Consider the following 25,020-nt stretch of genomic DNA (forward strand, 5'->3'; position numbering starts at 1 on the left):
CCTAAAATATGGGTGAGTATAAGTGTTTTTTGGCGTTGTAGCCATGTAAGCTTTTGGAGTTTTTATAACTATTAACAATAACAGATTTTTCTATGTTTGTGTGAAAAGGGTTTTTTTTGTTGTTTTTTTTTCAAGGTTTTATTTATTTATTTGACAGCAATAGAGGGAGCGCAAGCAGGGGGAATGGGAGAGGGAGAAGTAGGTTTCCCACCGTGCAGGGAGCCTGATGCAGGGCTCAATCCCAGGACCCTGGGACCATGACCTGAGCTGAAGGTAGATGCTTAATGACTAAGGCACCCAGGCACCCCAGGGTTTCATTTTCTTTGAGAGACTTTGTTGTGTACAGTTTCCTCAGGTTTTATAGTGTTTCTCCATTTATATTCAACAAATTTTTCTTAAACTTTCTATACCTTTCTATAGCTCCTGTTTGTCTTTTTTCTCTACATGGAAAACATTGGATGTTGTACCATAATGTATTTTGAAAATTTCATTTCTCTAGATTTAATTTATTTAATTGACAGAGATCACAAGTAGGCAGAGAGGAAGGCAGGGAGAGAGAGCGGAGGAAGCAGGCTCCCCTCTGAACAGAGAGCTCGATCCCAGGACCCTGGGATCATGACCTGAGCTGAAGACAGAGACTTTAACCCACTGAGCCACCCAGGGGTCCCCAATTTCACTCCTTAAGAACAGTGTTTCTCAATCTTATAATGTACTCCCTTAAAATGGAAGAAACTCTGAGGGTCCCCCAGAGTTTACTTATTTTTAGTATAATGTTAATTACATATGTGCAAGCATCAAACATTAAACATAAACTCTTTATGCTTATAGTAACAGCTATATCCATTTGTTGTTTTTTTTTTTTTTTTGGCATTTTAAGCTTTATGAACCATCATTTGAGTTGTGTTCATTATCACAGTGATAATTTATACTCAGTATCCCCTTTTTGCACAAAAGTTTTTTTTTTCAAGATTTTATTTATCTGACACAGAGAGAGTAAAAGTGTGCAGTAGAGGGAGAGGGAGAAGCAGACTCCCAGCTGAGCAGGAAGACCTATGCGGGACTCAATCCCAGGACCCTGGGATCATGACCTCAGCCAAAGGCAGACAGCTAACTAACTGAGCCACCCAGGTGCCCTGCACAAAAGTTTTTTAACCACTGATATGAACCTCAAAATAGTATGCTGAGAACTTTAAAAAATACTTTATAAAGAAAAAAATTGTTCACTTTGTTTTTACTATTTACAATCACAAACAGTTAGTGGATGTCAGTAGATGCAAAGATGGCATTTGTATGGAGAACATGAGCTTGCAGATAAATACGATAGTGAGCACTTTGGTCCAGGTTCTGTAGAATTTGACAGTTCTGTACTGCTGTATTTCTTAGGATGGCTCAAAATTTTCACCATTTTTATCTGGTTAAAATACTTGCCTTCATTCCTACAATGTGTTATCTTTTGCCCTTTGTATTCCAAAACCATGAAAGCAGGCCACCCAAGAATACTATTTATACTCTATTTAAGAAACACTGTCTTAGGTCCTACGGCCTTATAAGCAGGATTATTTAAATTTTTCATGTTTCTTTAAGCATAAACACAATAATCATAGTGTTCTAAATTACCTTGTCTGCTCACCTCTTTAGCAATTCCTTAGTGCACCAGTGATTACTTTAAGAAGAGGTAATTGCTTTATTCTGAATTTCCCTTTCTTGTTTATTTTATGGTTGATTCAGCAGAACAGAGTAATTCATAGAGATTTTTCTTCTGTCTGCTTATGGTAATTGTTTCTTTTGCTGAAAGAACACTATGGGGGAAGGGAACATTAAGTCCCTCTTACTGAGTATAATAATCTTCTGCTGCTTTTTTTTGATGTTGAGTTAAGCAGGATTAGAAATGTAAAAAGTTTAAAAAAGGAATAGCGTCTTCAGAAGTCAGTTTACACAATAATATTCTTATAATGTATCTGATAATTTTCAAAGAATGGATGTCTTTGTGCTTTAATTGTGTGTATTATGAACTATGAATTAAAGGAAATCTTAGTAGTTGGTAGCTAAGAGTACAGGATAGTGTCCAGTTTTTCTAATGATAGGAGACCTTGTGGTAGACTACTTTTGAGACTTGAAGACTAAAGTAAAACTAAATATTAGTTAGGAATTAATGCTAATTATAAAATCATATTAAAAAATTAGAGTATAAAAGTTAGAATGTAAAATGTTTTTCCTCAACTAACTTTGAGGAATAATTTACATATAAGAACATGCATGCTTTTAAAGTATGTAATTTGATGATGTTTGACATTTGCATATAGCCATGAAACCCCCCTCTACAATCAAGGTATAGAACATTTCTGTCACCTTCAAAGATTCCTCTTATTCCTATAGTTTAATTCCTCTTTCTGCACTGTCTCCAGGCAGCTGTTGATTTGCTCTTTTACTTTTTCTTTTTTCTCTTCTCTTCTCTTTTCTTTTTATTTTTCTTTCTTTTTAACCATAGATTAGTTTACATTTTATATGAATGGAATCACATAGTATGTATGCTAGTGTGTCTGGCTTCCTTCACTTAGAATGAAAATCTTCAAGATTTGTCTGTTTTGTTGAGTTTATCAGCAATTTGTTGCAGTGTATGCATTGTTTGTCCTTTTACCTGTTGATAGAAATTGCTATTTAAGACTGTATGAGGTTCTGAAATCAGATGGTAATTAGAAAAAAAAAATCCTTAAAATCTTCTCTTAATGGAAAATTTTGTATGCAGCTGTAAGAAAAAGAAACACTTTTTCTTACCATATTATTTTATGATTGATGGTTTTCCTTTTTGAAGGAACTTGGATATCCCTTGATTCCAAGTAAATATACATTGTTGGTTTACTTTTTAATCTCATTGCTTGGTAATTGTTTATATGGCATGAAGTGTTTTTCACGCAGCTCCTTGACAGAGTATTTTTAAAAACTTATTCAATTATGAGGAAATTTGGAAGGTTTACTGTAACCTAACAGTGTTTTTTCAACTTACATATACTTCAGTAAAAAAATTGGAGATGTATATTATAAATATAAATAGTTGCTTGTAAATTCTGTTTGTTACATTAGTAATATATACATTATAAAATATAAGCAAAATAGAAATTTAAAATGAGATAAAATGTAATTACAAACACAGTTGACCCTTGAACAACACAGGTTTGAACTGCACCAGTCTCCTGTGCAGATTCTTTTTTGGTAATACGGTACTCTTAATGTATTTTCTTTGTAATTTTATTAATATTTTCTCTTACTTGATTTTAAGAATGCAGTTTATGATACATAAAACATGCAAAATATGTGTTAATCAACTATGTTATCAGGCTTTGGTCAACAGTAGGTTATTAGTAGGTGAGGTTTTTGGGGGAGTCAAAGTTACATGCAGATTTTCAATCCTTGTGTTGTTCCTGGGTCAACCATAATAGTTTTTTCTGCATAAGTAGTGGATTGTCTTATGCATACCCCACTCTGGTATTAAATAAAATTCATATGAGTAAGTTTTAAAGATTTTACTGGCTCTGTTCAACAATCTTTGAATCAGGCAGGGTCTTATCTAGCAGATGGAAAGGCACTCTAAGATCTGTACAAAATGAAAGACTTAAAGGCAGAAGGGAGTGGGATCAAGTATGTTACACTAGGAAAAAGTGGATTGGTTGTGGCAGTCATTTTCCTTTAGGGGATGAAAGAATTCTGTCAGGCTGATGAACTAACTAGTGCTGACCAGGTGGCTCCTCATTGACTGGTTTAAGATTCCATTTGTGGGAGAAGCTGAAACTGTAATTAAGTCTCTAGTGAAGTATGGCTTAGCATAATTGACTCCATTTGGGGCCTGTTTTGTTTTTATCACCATTAACCAAGAATAAAGTACTGCTTAGTCAGATGTCACACCAGTAGATGGCGTGCTATTTTGACTTTTCTCTCTGAGTAAATACACAGTTTATATGAACTGCTTGGGGAAGATAACCATTTATATGTAGCTTATAAAAATAGCTGATAATAAAGGGAAAAAGACCATTTTATGCCTTAGGCATCAGTCTTTTCTTATTATTGCCATCTCTCCCATGAAGCCTTTTTAGACATTTTCCCCTAATTTCCTCCTCTCATGAAATTTTAATACTGAAAATACACTGTATATTTGCATATATAGTGTGAAGTTATTGATAGCCAACAGTCATTAAGATATTTAATTTTTTTATCTCCAAGATCCAGTTTTATCCATTGAGAATGTATCACATCTGTTTATTTTATTTTTTTAATGAACTTTTTTTTTAAAAGATTTTATTTATTTATTTGACAGACACAGATCACAAATAGGCAGAGAGGGAGGCAGAGAAAGAGGAGGAAGCAGGCCCTCTGCTGAGCAGAGAGCCCGATATGGAGCTCATCCCAGGACCCTGGGATCACGACCCGAGCCGAAGGCAGAGGCTTTAACCCACTGGGCCACCCAGACGCCCCTATCACCTCTGTTTATAATGCAAGTGTTAGAGTTACAATTTTTTTCCTATTGCTTGACCTTTCTAATCTCATTTTTCTTAAGTGAATGATAAATAATAATGAATATTCTGTTTGTATTCTGTTTGTCCATAGCTACTTACATGGAGTAGCTAATGGTAGGAGGAAGCTGAATGCTGATTACTGGAAATAAGTTCATAAAGGAGAAAAGGGTATTTGTAGATAATTTACCTGACTATATCATGAAGTTTTGTTTATGCTTTTTCCATAGGATGCTATTCTGAAATACAATGTGGCATATTCTAAGAAATGGGACTTTACAGCTTTGGTTGATTTCTGGGATAAGGTAAAAGTATGCTCATTTCTTTAACTTATGAAAATAATCTGTGTATAAAAATTTTGAGAAAATACCCATAAATCTGTCATACTAACATAATTATTATCCATTATTTTTGTGAAAAATATTTCCTATTATATGTATGCTTTGGGAGCTAATTTTGAATTTTGCTTTAATCTCTCATAATGCTCTGTTAAATATTTATACCATCATTAACAGTATTAATGGTTGTATGATATTTTATGATTATTTCATGATTGGAAACATCTAGGCTGCATCCAGTTTTCCTCTGTTCTCATTTACACTGTAGTAACATGTTTATGTATGTTTGTGTAGGTATACACACACACACACACACACATATATATGGGGATGTATATATATATGTTTTCCCAAATTCAATATTGCTTCCTTGGGTGATTTCCAGAAATTAGATGGCTAGGTCAAAGGGCACAGAATTATAGCCTGGGGTTTATGCTGTAAAATCCTTTTCCATAACAAATTGTAGTAATTTAGTATACCATTTTAATGGGTAAGAATACTACTTTCATAGTTGTGTTAGAAAAATGAAAGCATGGCAAAAGAGGGAGTGCCACAAATAAATTAAAAAATTTGCATGGAAGGGTGCCTAGGTGGTTCAGCTGGTTAAGCCTTTGACTCTTGGTTTTAGCTCAGGTCATGGTCTCAGGATCCTGAGATGGAGCCCTGCTTTGGGCTCCATGCTTAGTATAGAGTCGCTTGTCCCTCTCCTTCTGCTCCTCCCCAAAACTCTGTCTCTAGAATAAATAAATAAAATCTTAAAAACAAATAAATAAAATCTTAAAAACAAATAAATAAAATTTGCATGGAAAATCAAAGAAAGATGACATCTCATTTGGAAAGTGTAATTAGCACATAAAGCTCCCTGTACGTTACCTTCTGCAGTGTATAAGAGCTTACTATGTTTGTTAAATTTGTTGCCTAAGAAAGTGTTCCTGTAAGATATTCAAGCCTCTTGGAAAAGCAAATTTTGGTTAGGATAAAGTAATTTTCTAGTAACTATGGTGGTATCACTGGGAGAATGAGAGATCTCCAGTTTAAATGACTTTAATTCTTGGACTGTTAACAGGTAATTTTACTAATAAAATGTAAGGTTTATAATATAAATTTGTAATCAACTTGCTTTTAAAGCTTGAGATCATTCTTTTTCCTGTGTATGTCCTTTATCTACTACATTTTTTTCACAGACCAAGAGAAATACGTTCAGCTACTTTTTTTTTTAACTTTTAATTCTTTATTTTTTATAAACATTTATTTTTATCCCCAGGGGTACAGGTCTGTAAATCACCAGGTTTACACACTTCACAGCACTCACCAAAGCATATACCCTCCCCAATGTCCATAACCCCACCCCCCTTCTCCCAACCCCCCTCCCCCCAGCAACCCTCAGTTTCTTTTTTTTTTATAAACATATATTTTTATCCCCAGGGGTACAGGTCTGTGAATTGCCAGGTTTACACACTTCACAGCACTCACCAAAGCACATACCCTCCCCAATGTCCATAATCCCACCCCCTTCTCCCAAACCCCCTCCCCCCAGCAACCCTCAGTTTGTTTTGTGAGGATAAGAGTCACTTATGGTTTGTCTCCCTCCCAATCCCATCTTCTTTCATTTATTCTTCTCGTACCCACTTAAGCTACGTTCAGCTACTTTTGAGGAAAAGAATAATAAAGGGAATTGCATTTATTGAAGACATATGTATGAAAAGGAATATAATATTGAATTTAATCCTCAAACACTTTTGTGAAGTGTAGATATCACATTCAATTTAGAGAGGAAAGTAGACTTAGAACTTAAGTAACTTGGTCAGCATTATACAAATATTGAGAGAATTCACCAACAAAGTATTGGGGGATCTAGATTTGAGCTCAGATCAATTCCATCACAAAATAATGTTCTTTTTCTTTCTTTCTTTCTTTTTTTAAAGTAGGCTCTGTGCCCAGCGTGGAGCCCAACTCAGGGCTTGAAGTCACAATCCTAAGATCAAGACCTGAGTTAAGATCAAGAGTCAGACTTAAAGTTTTTGTTCTTTTTTTATTATAATGATGTTTAACCCTTAAGAACACTGAACACCCTTACGTATAAGCCATTGTTTTATTAAAGATAGAATTGATTGACAGTCTTATCATCAGAAAGCAGGGAGCCCTGAACATGTCTATAGGTAACTGTAAGAATTAGGCAGAGTGGAAGAAATGGTTTAATAGAGTCTAGTGAGTCTATTATTTTGGATCATGGGGGAGATATTATAGAGGACTAGTATTTGGGTGGTTGAGCGTAAAAAGTGTAGAGGAGTAGTTAAAGGAAATATATTTTGCAAATAGCTTGTTAAATGCATTAACTTCTTTCACTTTGCACAATGTTACAAGGTTCATTTGTGTTGTAGCATATGTCAGTACTTTATACCTTTTTATTGCTGAATAATATCCATTGTATAAGTATGCCATATCTTCTTTATCTATTCATCAATTGATGGACATTTGGGTTGTTTCCACTTTTTGGCTATTATCATTAGTATTGCTGTGAACATTTGTGTATAGGTTTTTGTGTGGGCCTGTTGTTTCACTCCTTTCGATATATCCCTAGAAATTGCTAGGTTATTTGCTAACTTATCATTTCATATTTTAAGGAACTTTCAAACTATTGATCCAATGGGTGCCTTACTTTACAGTCCTACTGGCATTGCACAAGGATTCGTTTCTCTACATCATTGCTTGTTAATGTGTGTCCTTTTGATTTTAGCCATTCTAGTTGGTGTGAAGTATCTCACTGTGGTTTGATTTGCATTTCTCTAATGACTAATGATTTTGAACATCTTTTCATGAGACTGTTGGCCATTTATGTATTTCTTTTGAGAATTATTCATTCAATTCCTTTGCCCTTTAAAATTTTTTTTTTTTTTTTACTGAGTTTTGTCTTTTAAATCATAAGTCCTTTATCAGGTATTTGATTTGTAGATACTTTCTCCTATTATATAGGTTGTCTTTTCATTTTCTTGATGGTATCCTTTGAAGCACAAAAATTTTCGATTTCAATAAATTCCAATTTATTTTTTTCTTTTGTTTCTATTTTTTGTTGTCATATCTAAGAAGCTATTCTGATGTCAGAAAGACTTGCGCCTTTGTTTATTTCTAAGAATTTTGTGGTTTTAGTTCTTATATTTAAGTCCATGACCCATTTTGAGTTAATTTACATATATGGTATGAATTAGGGGTCCACTTTTACTGTTTTGCAGATAAGTATCCATTTTGTGTTAATTTTCCTATATTATACAAGGTAGACATGTGATTTCATTATTTTGTATTGTGGGCATCTGGTTGTCCCCGAACCATTTGTTAAAAAGACTCTAATATTCCTTTTTTTTTAAAGATTTTATTTATTTATTTGTCAGAGATAGAGCGCGAGCAAAAGCGAGCACAGGCAGACAGAGTGGAAGGCAGAGTCAGAGGGAGAAGCAGGCTCCCCGTGGAGCAAGGAGCCCGATGTGGGACTCGATCCCAGGACGCTGGGATCATGACCTGAGCCGAAGGCAGCTGCTTAACCAACTGAGCCACCCAGGCGTCCCAAGACTCTAATATTCCTATTGACATTTCTTGGCATTCTTTCAAAAACTAGTTGACCATAAACATTTATCTGGCCCATTGATCTATATTCTGTCTTTATGCCACTATCACACAGTCTTGATTACTAAACTTTGAAGTCATTTTTAAGCTGGGAAGTGTGAGTGCTCCAACTTTGTTCTTTTTCTAGTTTGTTTTGGCCATTGTGGATCTTTGGCATTTCTATTTGAATTTTAGGGTCAGCTTATTAGTTACTGCAAGGAGTTAGCTGTGAAGAGTAACTTTTATAATCATATTAATAGAATCTAAAAGAGTTTTGCATTTTGAGATAGGACCAGTAATTTCAGAGTTCCTTTATCAAGCTTTTGACCTATACTATGCTCAGTGGCAGGCATAAAATAATAGAAGGCTTGTGTCTGTATCAGAATATCCTTGAATCTCTGTATCTCTTAGTCTTACAGAGATAGAATTTTTGATGCAAAGTTGACCAAATTAATATCCTCTTTGTCTTAAATTGTAATTTATACATGCTCTGTTTGCATTTTGTAGTTTTCTGGGTTTTAATTGGATGCAGTTGTTAATTTTGGTAAAAGTAACATTAAATTTGACACTTGACAATGGCAGTAAAACATGCCTTTGGTTAAAATACCTCTGTCACCTTGGTATGAGGTAAAGTAGTCATTTTTTCTCTCTCTTCTTAATGAAACTACTCAGACAGGATCTTGTTTCCCTTTTGTCAGGTGACCTTGCCCAGAAGGGTAATATATAGCAAGTTTTGGTGTGTTTAGTGTAGAACATAAATAAGAGATGATTACCAAGGTGCTGATGATAGTTTTATAGTTCTTTAGAGAGAGAGGCATTGCGTTTTTGACCTTCTGATTTTTATTTACTTTGTAAAAGTACAAATGGTTGGAGGAGTCCCTGTAACTGTACCAAATATTCATTTCTTATTTTCTTAAGTCTTTGCACTTAGATCTAGTATTTTATAGTTATATCTAGATACAAAAGTATATTTAAAATGTTTTAGGATATATTACAAAATTGTGTTACATAGCTTTATCATCTTTAATCTTAATGGTTATATAATATTCCATCAAATTGATAGATCATTTTCTTAGCTATTGGAGTAAAGTATAAAGTATACTTTATTAGTATTAAGGACATCTGTTTTTGTATAAAGTATATCTAGAGATTCAGAGGTATTCTTCCCTGTGACTCTTTGTTATTCCATTGTCATCAACGTATTTAACAGAAGTCGTTGGATGTTTAATATGGTTGTGTGTTTTTCTGTCCATCAAATCTCCAAGGATATTAATATAGATCTTTACCACATCACAGCCCACAAGGATAACATTGCCCAGGCTCATGGTGATTAAAGACATATGTTTTAGTGGAATTGGAGGAGGAAAATGAGATCTATAGTACAAGAGAAGCGATTGTTTGGCTAGATTTTAAATTATGAATGAATTATATTTGCTTTGCATTATCTATGTCCACATAGATTATCTATGTCCACATTATCTATGTCCGCATAATTTAAAAGTAGGAGTACTTTAAAAAGGGTTCTTAAATGTTGCTTATTAGCAGTATTTGGAAATTGTTTACTTAAATGTTACATTGAACTCTGCAAGCCTTGCTTTGCTAAGAAAAAAATGAAGTTTAAGTTTAACATATCAACTTAATATTTTAACTGCAGAAGTTAAGTATATTTGGGGGCAGTTAAAATTTATCTCCTTAAAACCTTTTTTTTTTTTTTTTTTTTTTTTTTTTAATTTACTTGACAGACAGAGATCACAAGTAGGCAGAGAGGCAGGCAGAGAGAGAGTAAGGAAAGCAGGCTCTTGCTGAACAGAGAGCCCGATGGGGGACTCGATCCCAGAACCCTGGGATCATGACCTGAGCCGAAAGCAGAGGCTTAACCCACTGAGCCACCCAGGCGCCCCTAAAACCTTGTTTTTGGCTAATTCTGTGTGTATTAGATTTTGTGACCTTCAGAACAGAAGGTGTTAATAACCACGGTCATTTAATATCATTCCATGGTATGATTTTATCTATACACTAATATCTAGTGCAAGAAGTAAGAGACACAGAATCCTGCTAATCCTGCTATGTGAGCGAACTTATTTGAGATGAAAGTGAGTTTTTACTTTTGCTAGAGCCCAGCAAAGATCACAGAGATCTGTTATTTTGTAATTTATACTTAAATATTTAGATGGTAGCCCGTTGAAATGGCCATTACTTAGTGTTTTTTGCATCTAGAGTGTTAATATTGGTCTTCCTCATTGCCAGATGTTGGAAGTGCTAGGAACAAATAGTCTGTGTTTTATGGCTCTCCTGTGTGATATTCCACAAAATTTAATTCAGGTACTTCTATAATTTGTATTCTAAGTAGATTGTTATTACTAGCATTTTTTCCCCAGGAAAGTTTAACAAAATGTTCTATATATTAAAAAAGGTCCTCTATTAATGCATTTTAGAGATGTTTTAAATAGTTCCCATATTACAACAGCTGTGGCACTATTTCTTCTCATTCTCAGTGAGTTACCTTGTAATTCACATGCCACATTAAAGCTCTTATGGTATGTTTAAGAGTGATTACTTCTGTGTCTGTGATCCTGGCTTCTGTGTCTGTACCTGGGTGGTAGTAAAAAATGGATGTTTGCTTTATAAATATTCATTAGACCATACATAATATATTTTGTGTACTTTTTGAATGTATACTTCACAATAAATGTGGATGTTAATTTATTCAGTATAAAGAATTTTAAATTTAAAACTGACTTATGTAGCAAACTTTTTCAGCAAATGGATTAGTTTTTGAAAGAAAACCTAAAGTTTTAGTGACTATTTTATTTTCATTTTCGTGTTTAGTTTTATGTCTGGAATAGAAAAGATAGAATCGACTAAGCCTCTTATTTCCTCACTTCTGTTGGTTTATACAGGCTGCCATAAATAACAAAATGAGGGGTTTTATTATTTTTACATCTGTGACTGCTAAAAGAGACTGAGAAATAGGAGTGCGGGAATGAATAGAATTTACAGATAAAAAATGGAAAAACACTTAAAGGAGAAAAGTTTTGTTGCTGTGATTAGGCTAGTAATATATTCTTTTTTGGAAGCCACAGTTTTTTTTTTTGTTTGTTTGTAGTAAATACAGCATGAAGTCTATACCTCATACATATGCAATAAATTCTTTATTATAACTCAGAGATTATGCATCCTTTACTTTTGCTGTAGCTATTAAAATATTGTATATGTGTCATCCTGTCAACTGGTATCCTGTGACTTCTCAGAGAAAGGTTGAGTGTAAAGCCTTTTTCCCTGTAAAGGAGGTCGTGTAAATCTGTCAGTAATGAACTTGCATTTTTTAATGTGCTACTTAACTTTAAAAGGTAAATGGGAGTCACACTGAGTTTTGAAGGATGCAAACTAAGTGGAACAAATTACGCCCTAGTTACTTTTTTCCTTCAGAGTTCTTCATAAGTAATTAAAAAGTTTGAAGATAGGTACATTAGAATTTATTATCTTCAAAATTGAAGGATATGCTGTTATACCTATGTTTAACTAAAATGATATTTTGAACTCATAAACTCTACTTTAAAATTATAATTATTGGGAACTTTAAAAATTATAATTATTGACATAACATTGTAGGAAAATAAATACAAGTAGTATTAAATTAGATTATAGAAAAAGTTCATCTTACATGTATAATGTCATGGCTGGAAGAAGTTGTTAAATTTTTTTTTTAAGTTTTTTTTTTTTTGTCATAGAGAAAGAGGGGGAGAGAGAGCGAACACAGGCAGACAGAATGGCAGGCAGAGGCAGAGGGAGAAGCAGACTCCCTGCCGAGCAAGGACGCCAATGTGGGACTTGATCCCAGGACGCTGGGATCATGACCTGAGCCGTAGGCAGCTGCTTAACCAACTGAGCCACCCAGGCGTCCCGAAGTTGTTAAATTTGATTCATGTTTATTTGATAAAAAGTTAAAGTGTGTTAAAATTATTAGGCAAAAATCATAGCATAAATCGTTTCTCATTAAATAGCCTAAAACATAATAGTACCATGTTTATGGATCACTTTAACATCAATACATCTGTCTTCAAGTGGTATCTTGTAGACTTCCTGACTTTCTGGAGCATGCATACTATTAAGGACAGCTTATCTAATAACTATGCCAGATGTGCTTAGTATTTTTTCTCTATTAAAAATTTTAGAACAAAAATACTAGAGCAGTTTTTCTCTTTTCTCTCTCCACAGTATAATCCCCCCCCCCACCCCGCAATAAACATTTCATGGAACATTGGTATTTTCTAGAATAGTTTGGGAAATGGTGATGTAAGGCAACAGGTTGTTGTAATCAGTATTTCAAATCAGGGCATATTTCCTTAACTAATAGCCAGTAAAGATTGCAGCCACAATAGCTCTTATTTATTTGTTTATTTATTTAGTAATGCAGAAGTAAGTTTCTGAATGTATATAAACACATTACTCGTTAGCTTCCGAGTCTAAATGCAATCCTTCATGGCTAATCTGTTTCTGGATCTTTCTTCAAAGCTTAAAAGATTTAAAGTGTCGTTATTACATTTGTCACAAAGAGCCTGTAGCAAATTCCTAATCAAATGAAAGCAGCCTTGAATGTTTCATAAGACTACAGCTAATGTCTTTATCTCTCTAGCTTTCAAACCTCTGATTTGGAGTTCAGTGGAAATTTAGCCTTTTTGGACTTCTTCCCCTGATGACTCACAGTCTCTACAAACAATAAGGTCTGCATTGCTTTACAGCTTTTGACTTAATTTAATTCATGAGAACTGTAGGAGCCAAAAGAGAACTAATCATAGTCACTAAAATACTGAATTTAAGACTCATATGAAATATGTGGACTTTCCCCCCTAGTTTGGTTAAGGTATGTTTTTGGATCAGAGCATATGTTGAGGGTATCAGATTCATGATTTATTTTAAATAGTGCATATTCTGTAGTACTAATTGCTGCAGTTGGAACTAGGCATCTTGCTTTATAAACTCGTTAAGTTATTATGGATGATAAGTCGCAGTTGAGCCCTCCATGCACTGCGTCATTAATGATGTCAGTGTTGTTATTTTGTGTTTGTGAAATACTGTCTGTCTTATTTGTGTATGTAGAGGACAAGGAGGATGGAAAATAGGATACCCACATGTGAAAATCCATCAGTGCAATTTCTTCTTTATTCCAATAAGAAATAAACCTAGTATATTAGTGTCCTGTAACTCCAACCTTAATTGTTTGGTTCGAATAGCTATGGAAGCCATTACTTGTTTAAAAAAAAATACACTTTATTTATTTATTTGACAGAGGGAGAGCATAAGCAGGGGAGTGGCAGGCAGAGGGAGAGGGAGAAGCAGGCTCCCCCAGGAGCAGAGAGCCCGATGTGGGGCTCAATGCCAGGATCCTGAGATCATGACCCGAGCTGAAGGCAGTTGCTTGACCAACTGAGGCACCCAGGTGCCCCAGAAACCATTACTTTTAAATGTTGCTATGGCATTGATTTTATTATCCAGGAATTTACTCTGTTACGGGGTGATAGTAATTCCGTGTTTTAATCTTTTTCATGATTGATATTTCTGTTAACTAGTTTGAAGTGTTTTTTGTTTTGTTTTGTTTTGTTTTTATTTGGTTGGCCGTAATGCCTTGATTTATAATTCCTGGTAAATTCATTTACATTTACTGTTATGTTCCTACTGTATTTCTTTTAGATAAGCTGCTAACACTGTTATTTACATGTAAGGTCTCATATTTAACAACCAGTAGGATTTTGTGGTATATAATATCTGAAGATAAAAGGATATTTAAAAAAATGTAAATCTGTTTTTTTTAAGCAGTCATAACTTTTTTTCAAATAACTTTAAAGATTCAGGATGAATGATTTTTGTTTTTCAATTTTTTTTTTTTTTAATTAGCACATAATGTACTATTTGTTTCAGGGGTACAGGTCTGTGATTCATCAGTCTTAAAACAATTCACAGCACTCACCATTGCACATACCCTCCCAATGTCCAACACCCAGCCTCCCCATCCCTCCCATCCCTCCCTCCATTTCAGCAACCATTAGTTAATTTCCTGAGATTAAGAGTTGCTTATGGTTTGTCTCCCTCTCTGGTTTTGTTTTATTTCATTTTTCCGTCCCTTCCCCCATGATCCTCTGTCTTGTTTCTCAGATTCCTCATATCAGTGAGATCATATAATAATTGTCTTTCTCTGATTGACTTATTTTACTTATCATACTATCCTCTAGTTCCATCCACATTGTTGCAAATTGGAAGATTACAGATTTGTTGATGGCTTCATTATATTCCATTGTGTGTGTATACACACACACACATACACACACACACACACCACATCTTCTTCATCCATTCATCTGTTGAGGGATATCTAGGCTTTTTTCATAGTTAGGCTATTGTGGACATTGTTGCTATAAACACTGGGGTGCATTTACCCCTTCGGATTACTACATTTGTTTTTTGGGGGTAAATACGCAGTGGTGCAATTGCTGGGTCATAGGGTAGTCTATTTTCAACTTTTTGAGGAACCTCCGTACTGTTTTCAGAGTGGCTGCACCAGCTTGCCTTCCCACCAACAGTGTAGGAGGGTTCCCCTTTCTCCACATCTTCACCAGCCCCTGTCATTTTCTGACTTGTTAGTTTTAGCCATTCTGACCGGGGTGAGGTGGTATCTCATTGAGGTTTTGATTTGTATTTCCCTGATGCCGAGTGATGTTGAGTATTTTTTTATGTGTCTGTTGGCCATTTGGGTGTCTTCTTTGCTGAAATGTCTGTTCATGTCTTTTGCCCATTTCTTGATTGGATTCTTTGTTTTTTGGGTGTTGAGTTTGATCAGTTCTTTATAGATTTTGGATACTAGCCCTTTATCTGATATATCATTTGCAAATGTCTTCTCACATTCTGTCTGTTGTCTCTTGGTGTTGACTGTTTCCGTTGCTGTGCAAAAGCTTTTGATATTGATGAATTCCCAGTACTTCATTTTTTTGCCCTTGCTTCTCTTGCCTCTGGTGATGTTTCTAGGAAGAAGTCGCTGCAGCTGAGGTCAAAGAGGTTGCTGCCTGTGTTCTCAAGGATTTTGATGGGTTTCTGTCTCACATTTAGGTTTTTCGTCCATTTTGAGTCTATTTTTGAGTATGGTATAAGGAAATGGTCCAGTTTCATTCTTGTGCATGTGGCTGTCCAATTTTCCCAGCACCATTTGTTGAAGAGACTGTCTTTTGTCCATTGGACATTCTTTCCTGCTTTGTCAAAGATTAGTTAACCATAGAATTGAGGGTCCATAACTGAACTCTCTGTTCTGTTCCATTGATCTATGTGTCTGTTTTTGTGCCAGTACCATACTGTCTTGATGTTTACAGTTTTTAATAGAGCTTGAAGTCTGGAATTGTGATGCCACCAGCTTTGGATTTCTTTTTCAACATTCCTCTTGTTATTTGGGGTCTTTTCTGTTTCCATATAAATTTTAGGATTATTTGTTCCATTTCTATGAAAAAAGTTGATGGTATTTTGATAGGGATTGCATTAAATGTGTGGATTGCTCTAGGTAGCTTAGACATTTTCACAATATTTGTTCTTCCACTCCATGAGGGTGGAACATTTTTCCATTTCTTTGTGTCTTCCTCAACTTCTTTCATGAGTACTTAATAGTTCTCTGACTACAGCTTCTTTGCCTCTTTGGTTAGATTTATTCCTAGGTATCTTATGGTTTTCAGTGCAATTGTAAATGGGATCGACTCCTTAATTTCTCTTTCTTCTGTCTTGGTGCTGGTATATAGAAATGCAACTGATTTTATATCCTGCCACTTTACTGAATTTCTGTATGAGTTCTAGCAGTTTGGGGGTAGAGTCTTTTGGGTTTTCCATATAAGGTATTCTATCATTTGCAAAGAGTGAAGATTTGACTTCTTCTTTGCTGATTCAGATGTCTTTTATTTCTTTTTGTTGTCTGATTACTGTTACTAGGACTTTGAGTACTATGTTGAATAGCAGTGGTGATAGTGGACATCCCTGCTGTGTTCTGACCTTAGGGGAAAAGCTCTCAGTTTTTCCCCCATTGAGAATGATATTCACTATGGGTTTTTCCATAGATGACTTTTATGATAGTGTGGTATGTACCCTCTGTCCCTACACTGTGAAGAGTTTTAATCAAGAAAGGATACTGTACTTAGTCAAATGCTTTTTCTGTATCCATTGAGAGTATCATATGGTTCTTGTTCTTTCTTTTATTAATGTATTGCCTCAACATTGATTTGCGGATGTTGAAACAACCTTGCAGCCCAGGAGTAAATCCCACTTGGTTGTGGTAAATAATCCTTTTATTATACTGTTGGTTCAATCCTATTGGTTAGTATTTTGGTGAGAATTTTTGCATCCATGTTCATCAGGGATATTGGTCTGTAATTCTCCTTTTAGATGGGGTCTTTGTCTGGTTTTGGGATCAAGTAATGCTGGCCTCATAAAATAAGTTTGGAAGTTTTCCTTCCATCTCTATTTTTTTGAACAGTTTCAGGAGAATACGTATTAATTCTTCCTTAAATGTTTGATAGAATTCCCCTGGGAAGCCATCTGGCCCTGGGCTCTTGTTTGTTGGGATATTTTTAATTACGGCTTCAGGGCCCCTGGGTGGCCCCTGGGTTAAGCCGCTGCCTTCGGCTCAGGTCATGATCCCAGGGTCCTGGGATTGAGTCCCGCATCTCTCTCTCTGCCTGCCTCTCTGCCTGCTTGTGATCTCTCTCTCTCTCTCTCTCTGTCAAATAAATAAATAAATAAAATCTTAAAAAAAAAAATTACAGCTTCAATCTCCTTACCAGTTATGGGTCTGTTCAGGTTTTCTATTTCTTCCTGGTTCAGTTGTGGTAGTTTATATGTCTCTAGGAATGCATTCATTTCTTCCAGAATTTGCTGGCATATAATTGCTCACAATATGTTCTTATAATTGTTTGTATTTCTTTGGTATTGGTTATGATCTCCTCTTTCATTCATGATTTTATTAATTTGGGTCCTTTCTCTTTTCTTTTTGATAAGTCTGGCCAGGGGTTTATTAATCTTACTAATTCTTTCAAAGAACCAGCTCCTACTTCCATTGATCTGTTATGCTGTTCTTTTGGTTTCTATTTCATTGATTTCTTCTCTGATCTTAATAATTTCTCTTCTCCTGCTGGATTTAGGCTTTATTTGCTGTTCTTTCTGCAGCTTCTTTAGGTGTAGCTTTAGATCGATTATTTGAGACCTTTTTTGTTTCTTGTAAAAGGCTTGTATTGCTGTATACTTTCCTCTCAGGACTGCCTTTTCTGTATCCCAATGATTTTGAACAGTTGTGTTTTCATTTTCATTTGTTTCCATGAGCAATGGCAGAATAATTCTTTAATTTCCTGATTGACTCATTCATTCTTCAGTAGGATGCTCTTTAGCTTCCATGTATTTGAGTTTTTCCCAACTTTCTTCTTGTGATTGAGTTCTAGTTTCAAAGCACTGTGGTCCGAAAATATGCAGGGAATGATCCTAGTCTTTGGTACCGGTTGAGACCTGATTTGTGATCTAAGATGTGATCTATTCTGGAGACTGTTCCATGTGCACTGGAGAAGAATGTGTATTCTGTTGTTTTGGGATGGAATGTGCTGAATATTTCTGTGATGTCCATCTGGTTCAGTGTGTCATTTAAAGCCTTTATGTCCTTGTTGATCTTTTATTTAGATGATCAGTCCATTTCAGTGAAGGGGTTGTTAAAACTCCTACTATTATTCTATTATTGTTGATGTGTTTCTTTGATGTTGTTATTAATTGGCTGCTCCCATATTAGGGGCATAAATATTTTAAAATTGTTAGATCTTCTTGTTGGATATATCCTTTAAGTAAGATATATTGTTCTTCCTCATCTCTTATTATAGTCTTTGGTTTAAAACGTAATTTGTCTGATACAAGGATTGCCACCCCAGCTTCCTTTTGATGTCCATTAGCATGGTAAATGGTTTTCCACCCACTCACTTTAAATCTGGAGGTGTCTTTGGGTCTAAAATGAGTTTCTTACAGACAGAATATTGGTGGGTCTTGTTTTTTTTTTATCTGTTCTGAATCCCTGTGTCTTTTGATTGGGTCGTTTAGCCCATTTACATTCAGGGTAACTATTGAAAGATATGAATTTAGTACCATTGTATTGCCTGTAAGGTGACTGTTATTGTATATTGTCTCTTTTCCTTTCTGATCTGTGTTACTTTTAGGCTCTCTTTTGGTTTAGAGGACCCGTTTCATTATTTGCTGTAGGTTTGGTTTGGTGTTTGCAAATTCTTTCAGGCTTTGTTTGTCCAGGAAGCTTTTTATCTCCTATTTTCAGTGACAACCTAGCTGGATATAGTTAGTATTCTTGGCTTCATATTTTTCTCACTTAGTGCTCTGAATATATCATGCCAGTCCTTTCTAGCATGCCAGGTCTCTGTGGATAAGTCTCCTGTCAGTGTAATGTTTCTAGTGTTGTAGGTTACAGACTTCTTGTCCCAAGCTGCTTTCAGGATTTTCTTTTTGTCTCTGAGACTTGTAAATTTTACCATTAAATAATGGGTGTTGGCCTATTTTTATTGATTTTGAGGTGGAGGTTCTCTGTGCCTCCTGGATTTTGATGCCTGTTTCCTTCCCCAAATTAGGGAAGTTCTCTGCTATAATTTGCTCCAAAATACCTTCTGGCCCTCTCTCTCTCTTCTTTTTCTGGGATCCCAATTATTCTAATATTGTTTCATCTTATGGTATTGCTTATCTCTCACATTCTCCCTTCGTGATCCAGTAGTTGTTTATCTCTGTCTCAGCTTCTTTATTCTCCATCCTTTGGTCTTTTATGTCACTAATTCTCTCTTCTGCCTCATTTATTGTAGCAGTTAGAGCCTCCATTTTTTTATTGTACCTTGTTAATAGCCTTTTTGATTGTGACTTGGTTAGATTTAAGTTCTTTCATTTCTCCAGAAAGGGATTCTCTAGAATCATATATGCTTTTTTCAAGCCTGGCTAGTATCTTTATAATCATCATTCTGACTCTAGTTCTGACATCTTGCAAATGTCCATATTGATTAGGTCCCTGGCAGGTGGTACCCTCTCTTGTTCTTTTTCTTTTTGAAGGGAGTTTTTCCGTTTTGTCATTTTGTTCAAAGAGGAATAATGAATGAGAGAATAAAATGCTAAAAGGGTAAACAACGACCCCAGAGAACTATACACTAAAGAAATCAGAAGAGACCCGAAACTGGAGGTGGGCAAAAAAGAATATGATCAGGCTGCTGAATAGAACAGAGCCACACAGTAGATTTTGGGTGTATTTTGTTTAGAAAAAACTGCCTCCCAAAATTTTAAAGAGAAACTTATATTTATGTACACACACACACACACAAATAAGGATAAATATGATGAAGGGATGGAATATGAATGTAATGATGAAAGTTTTTAAAATATTTAAGAAAGGAATTGATAAGGAGTTGGTTGAAAAAATAAAGACAAAAAAATTTTTTTTTTAAGATTTTATTTATTTATTTGACAGAGAGAAATCACAGGTAGATGGAGAGGCAGGCAGAGAGAGAGAGAGAGGGAAGCAGGCTCCCTGCTGAGCAGAGAGCCCAATGCGGGACTCGATCCCAGGACCCGGAGATCATGACCTGAGCCGAAGGCAGCGGCCCAACCCACTGAGCCACCCAGGTGCCCAAAGACAAAAATTTTAAAAAGAGGAGGGAATCTAATTAGGCAGGAGACTAGAACAAAGTCATACACTAGATTTAGGGTATATTTTGGTCTCTTAAGAGAAACTGTATCTCAATATTTTAAAGAAAACCTTATATATAGACAATAAAAAGGTTAAATACAATGAAGGGATAGAATATGAGTATAAAAATGAAAATTAGAAAAGATTTTTAAAAAGGAATTGATTAGATAAGATGTTGGCTGAAAAGGGAAAGAAGAAAAATTTAAAAAATAGAAAAAGATAAAGAAAAATTTAAAAACTAACTTTGAAAGACTAAAGAGTCACGAGGAAAAGCTTTGAATTCTATGTGCTGTATTCCCCTTTGCTGCACTGGAGTTTTGCAGTTCTAATTGATCAGTAAACTTAGTCTTGGCTTTTTGTTCTTATTGATCTTCTGGGGGAGGAGCCGTTGATGGCACAGACTTCTAAAAGTTCTGATTTTGTTCTTTGCTGCTTATCAGTATCACTTGCCGGTAGTTGGCTGATGGAGACTCCCATTACCCCCTTCTTCCCCTGTGGTCTGTCTTCCCAGATAACACCTTGGATTCACTTCTCTGTGTATCCGACCTTCCAGAAAGTGGTTGGTTTTCTGTTCATAGAATTGCTGCTATCCTTGTCTTCCATCTCCTCTTGAGTTTGTAGGTGTTTGGAATGGTTTGATATCTAGGTGAATTCCTGGGACCAGTTGAAATTTATGTCTCCTACTCCTTGTCATCTTGCTTCTCCTCTCCTGTTTTTCAAATTTGTAGTTTCAATGTGTAGTCTGTATCAACAATGCAGTAATCTTGGTAATGAGGGTTAAATAGGTCAATTGTCCTCTCGATGCAGTGAGTATTTTATTAGTGCCAGTGTACCATCATAGCTGCATCTAATGAGGACTGAGCTAATCATCTTCTCTGTATTTTACTGTTGGTACTAGTTGTGAAAAGTACATACCCATAACTTACTGCTAAGACAATGACAGGTAATGATTAACTGCATGATACATTCCAGTTTGAAACTGTCTGAGCAATTATTTTTTATTGTGTTAAAGACGTTTTTAGTAAGCTTAGTGGCATAGTAACTTGTTGCCTCAGATGCTCTTTGATTACTTGAGAAACACTGTAAAAAAGACATTTTCTCCAACAAGAACTATTTCCAGCATAGTGAAATATAGAATATTTTCAAATGAATTCCCAGGTGATGTTGTTCGTCTAATCTACCTCAGTTCTGGGAAGCCCGGCTCAGAGGTAAACAAGGTGGTTTAGTCTATTCAGGCTGCTAGTAACAGAACACAATAGACTGGGTTGCTTATAAGCAACAGAAATTTATTTTTCACAGTTCTGGAGGCTGTCGAGTCCAAGGTCAAGGTATTGGCAGATTTGGTATTTGGTAGACTGTTCTTCGTGATTCATAGATGTAGGCTGTTTTCTTGCTATATTTTCACAAAGCAGAAGGAGCAACAGAGCTCTCCAAGGTCTCTTTTAAAAAGGCACTAATCCTATACATGACTTGAATAACCTCCCTAAACTTCCACATCCAAATACCATCACATGGCAGGAATAGGTTTCAACATACGAATTAGGGAGGACACAAGCATTCAGTCTGTAGCACAAAGGCCATCTTCCATTGGGAATAGAATGTTAAAAGTGCTTTATATCACAGCTCACTGGTTTAGCAGCAAATACCCAACCTCTTTCCCCAGAGCTGATATCTCTCTTCCTCTGTAGTCCTTTCCTTTTGGCCAGCAGCTTAGCTAGCTTAAGTTGTAGACATTTCATCTTGGTTCTCTTGCAAACTTTTATGCATTCTGGGCTTAGCCCTATCTCCTCCCAAATTTAACCTCCTCTCCAAGGACCCCTGTGCCCTTGATCTCCTTGGAGTTTGCTATAACTCCCTACTTGGTTAATTGTGGTAGCAACAGTGGTGGTCCTTGTAATTGGGAGGTTTATTATGTACTAAGTATGGTGTAAGTGGTATGTTTTATCTCATTTAATCATCACAACTACCCCATTAGGCAAACACCATTAATGTTTTCATTTTACAAATAAAGAACTGAAAACCAAGGCTTAGAGAGCTTAAAGTAACTTGCTTAAGTGATAAAGTCAGGATTTCAACCCAGGTGCCTCTCACTCCAGTTTTGGCTCTTAACTACTATAGTTAATTATGATAGCTCTCTCTTTTTTTTTTTTTTAAGATTCTATTTATTTATTTGACAGAGAGAGATCACAAGTAGGCAGAGAGGCAGGCAGAGAGAGAGAGGAGGAAGCAGACTCCCTGCCGAGCAGAGAGCCCGATGCGGGACTCGATTCCAGGACCCTGAGATCATGACCTGAGCCGAAGGCAGCGGCTTAACCCACTGAGCCACCCAGGCGCCCCTTATAATAGCTCTCAATTCAAGAGGGATTCTGCTTCCCAGGGGACATTTGGCGATACTTGGAGACATTCTTGGTTCTCACAACTGGGAGGGCAGTGCTACTGGCCTCTGGCAGATAGAGGCAATGGATGCCACTCAACATCCCACATGAACAGGATGATACCCTCCATAACAGAATTATCTACCCCAAAAGGTCAGTAGAGCAAGATCAAGAAACCTACTCTACTGCAGTGGTTCTCAAGGTATGGTCACTGATTCAGCAGAGAGCATCGCCTGGGAACTTGTTAAGAGTGTAAATTTTGCCCCACTCCTAGACCTACTGAATTAGAAACTGCTGTGGCAAGGCCTAGCCATCTGTGTTTTCACAAGCCCTCAGTTAACTGTGATGTGTATAAAAGTTCTCAAAATGACTGCTCTACTCTACCATCTTGTTCAGACATCTTGTATAGTAGCTGTCCCTTAACTTTTATCTTAGCTGAAGGAGCTTTTCTGAGTGGCAGTTTTTCCTTCTCTGAAGAGAAGGAATTGTTTTCCTCCTCAGGCCCCAGTGCTTAATGCCACTACATTGTTGAATTGTTTAACTGTATCCCAGATCTGTGAAAACCCAGGGTGATGCTTATAGACCTTAGCTAAAGTGGGTCTCATTTTTTATTTGTGCACCGTGGTCCATGCCATCAGAGCCTACCTTGACTTACCACTTAGAGAGGAATGGCGTCAAATATACCACCCAAACATAAGGTCAGCTAGAAATGTTTAGGGAAAGGGGCAGAATCATCATAGAAACCAGTTGAATAAAGCTAGGGAGGCCCAGTAAGTTCAAAGATTTTAATTACAGGTAGCAGAGAAGCTAAGAAAAATTCTCTGGGAAAAGGTTGGTTAAAAAGGTTAAAAGGTTAGTTCAAAAAACACATTGACTTTGGGAGGGCACATACCAATGTGCACATACCAATGAACAGTCTTTGTTCCTTTGCATCCTTGCTGTCTGGTTATGTCCCCTCTTACTTTGTTATCTATCCGTCTTTGACACCTTTTCCTCTCAGCCCTGTTACTGACATCAGCTTGAGCAACTTTGGTTGATACCATGTTGATGACACTAGTCATCAACTAGTGCTGGTCTGACTCAGGTCTGTATGGGAAACCCACTACTGTGTTAACTTCTATGACTGGGTATGGTCACAATTTGGACCTGGTTATCCAGGGCCAGTTCCTTCTCTAAAGTCATAAGTTTCAAGCTACTCCTTTTCTATAGCCTCCTAGTTTTCAATTCTCATATTCCTACTGTACCCTGTTTTTTAAGGCTGCTGCTTCTATCCTTTTTCTTCTGGGCCACTGTTTCCCCGCTTAGTTGCTCAAAATCTTTGTAAGTAAAGAATTGAATGGTCAAGTTAGTATGCTGCATATTATATCCTCCTACTGGGAATAGTTCTAAGGAGTCTTACAGTAAAGAAACCTGCTTAGTTTTGGTTAAACATTTTTCCCAAACTTATTTACAAACAGGACCCTTTTCTGTGTAACAACTTGTGATTTCCCTTGTAGTTGGTATTCCATGGAACACACCTTGCAAAACAGTGTTGGCTCTCTCCTGCCTTTCTCTTCCTGCCGAGCCTGGTAACTGTCATCTATTTTTTCATCTGATTATCATTGATCTTTAGTATCTGGTAGTTTCCAACTCTGATAGCATCTGGCTACCTGTTTCCTTTCCTCTTAACTGAAAAAAAGGAGGGAAGGAGGCGGTGAAAGCAAGAAATAAATAATAAAATTTTCTTGATAGGCTTTACTGAGAGTTCCTGTTGTTGAATCTTAACTTAGCCTTTGGTTCTTTTTGCTGTCTGAATATATTTTTCCTCATTGATCTTTGGTTGCGAACTTGCACAATGTTTTCTAATCTTCACATGCACTCTACTGTCCATCTGTTCCTACTTCACACCTCGGAGAGTTTGGAGACCATCTAAAAGGTAAAATTTTTTAGTTCCTTTATTTTAGATTTTCATTATTATTTATTAATCTTTTGTTATCTCAAAGGAAAACTAGTTTTATTCCGCCCTTAAATTCAGCAAGTCCAAAATAGAATTATACTTGAGGATACAGATGTCACTCTATCTTTTCTGGCCTCACTCTTCTCGCAAAGGGCAGGTTAACTTTTGCTCATCCTTTAGTGTCCAGCCTAGCTGTCACTTCTGTTATGGACTTTTCCTTGTTAATCTCCCTTAGTTTTCCTTGAAGGAGGCTGTGATTTAATTTGTTTTTTGTTATGTTCCTATCACTTAACGTAGTGCCAAGAGCTTTAAATACCACTTAATGCTGAGGCATACTTGGATCTTTATCTTCAGCTCTTTTTCTCTGTCAGCTTCTTATATTAAGACACCATAATTTTACTTCCTAAACACTTCTTGAGCCTCACCTCTATTTCTACTATATTGGTCTAATCCATGCTGTCTTTATGACTCAGATGGTATATGGCACCAGTCATCCAGCTGACCCCTGTGTTCAGTGTTGCTCCCTTCAAATCCA

At 36.1% G+C, this 25,020-nt stretch overlaps 1 protein-coding gene across 5 annotated transcripts in view; it reads left to right on the top strand.

Annotated features, from left to right (window-relative positions):
* PARG (poly(ADP-ribose) glycohydrolase) overlaps positions 1 to 25,020 on the top strand; it is a 122,583-nt gene that overhangs the window by 16,612 nt on the left and 80,951 nt on the right. For all 5 annotated transcript variants that reach the window (XM_004765864.3, XM_004765861.3, XM_004765862.3 and 2 more), the window contains one exon: positions 4,736 to 4,810. In XM_004765864.3, the coding sequence (XP_004765921.1) occupies positions 4,736 to 4,810 (75 nt within the window). The remainder of the gene's footprint in view (positions 1 to 4,735; positions 4,811 to 25,020) is intronic.

Source organism: Mustela putorius, unplaced genomic scaffold (assembly GCF_011764305.1).
Source record: "Mustela putorius furo isolate JIRA1106 unplaced genomic scaffold, ASM1176430v1.1 tig00003909_pilon_pilon_pilon, whole genome shotgun sequence".
Lineage (NCBI taxonomy): Eukaryota > Metazoa > Chordata > Mammalia > Carnivora > Mustelidae > Mustela > Mustela putorius.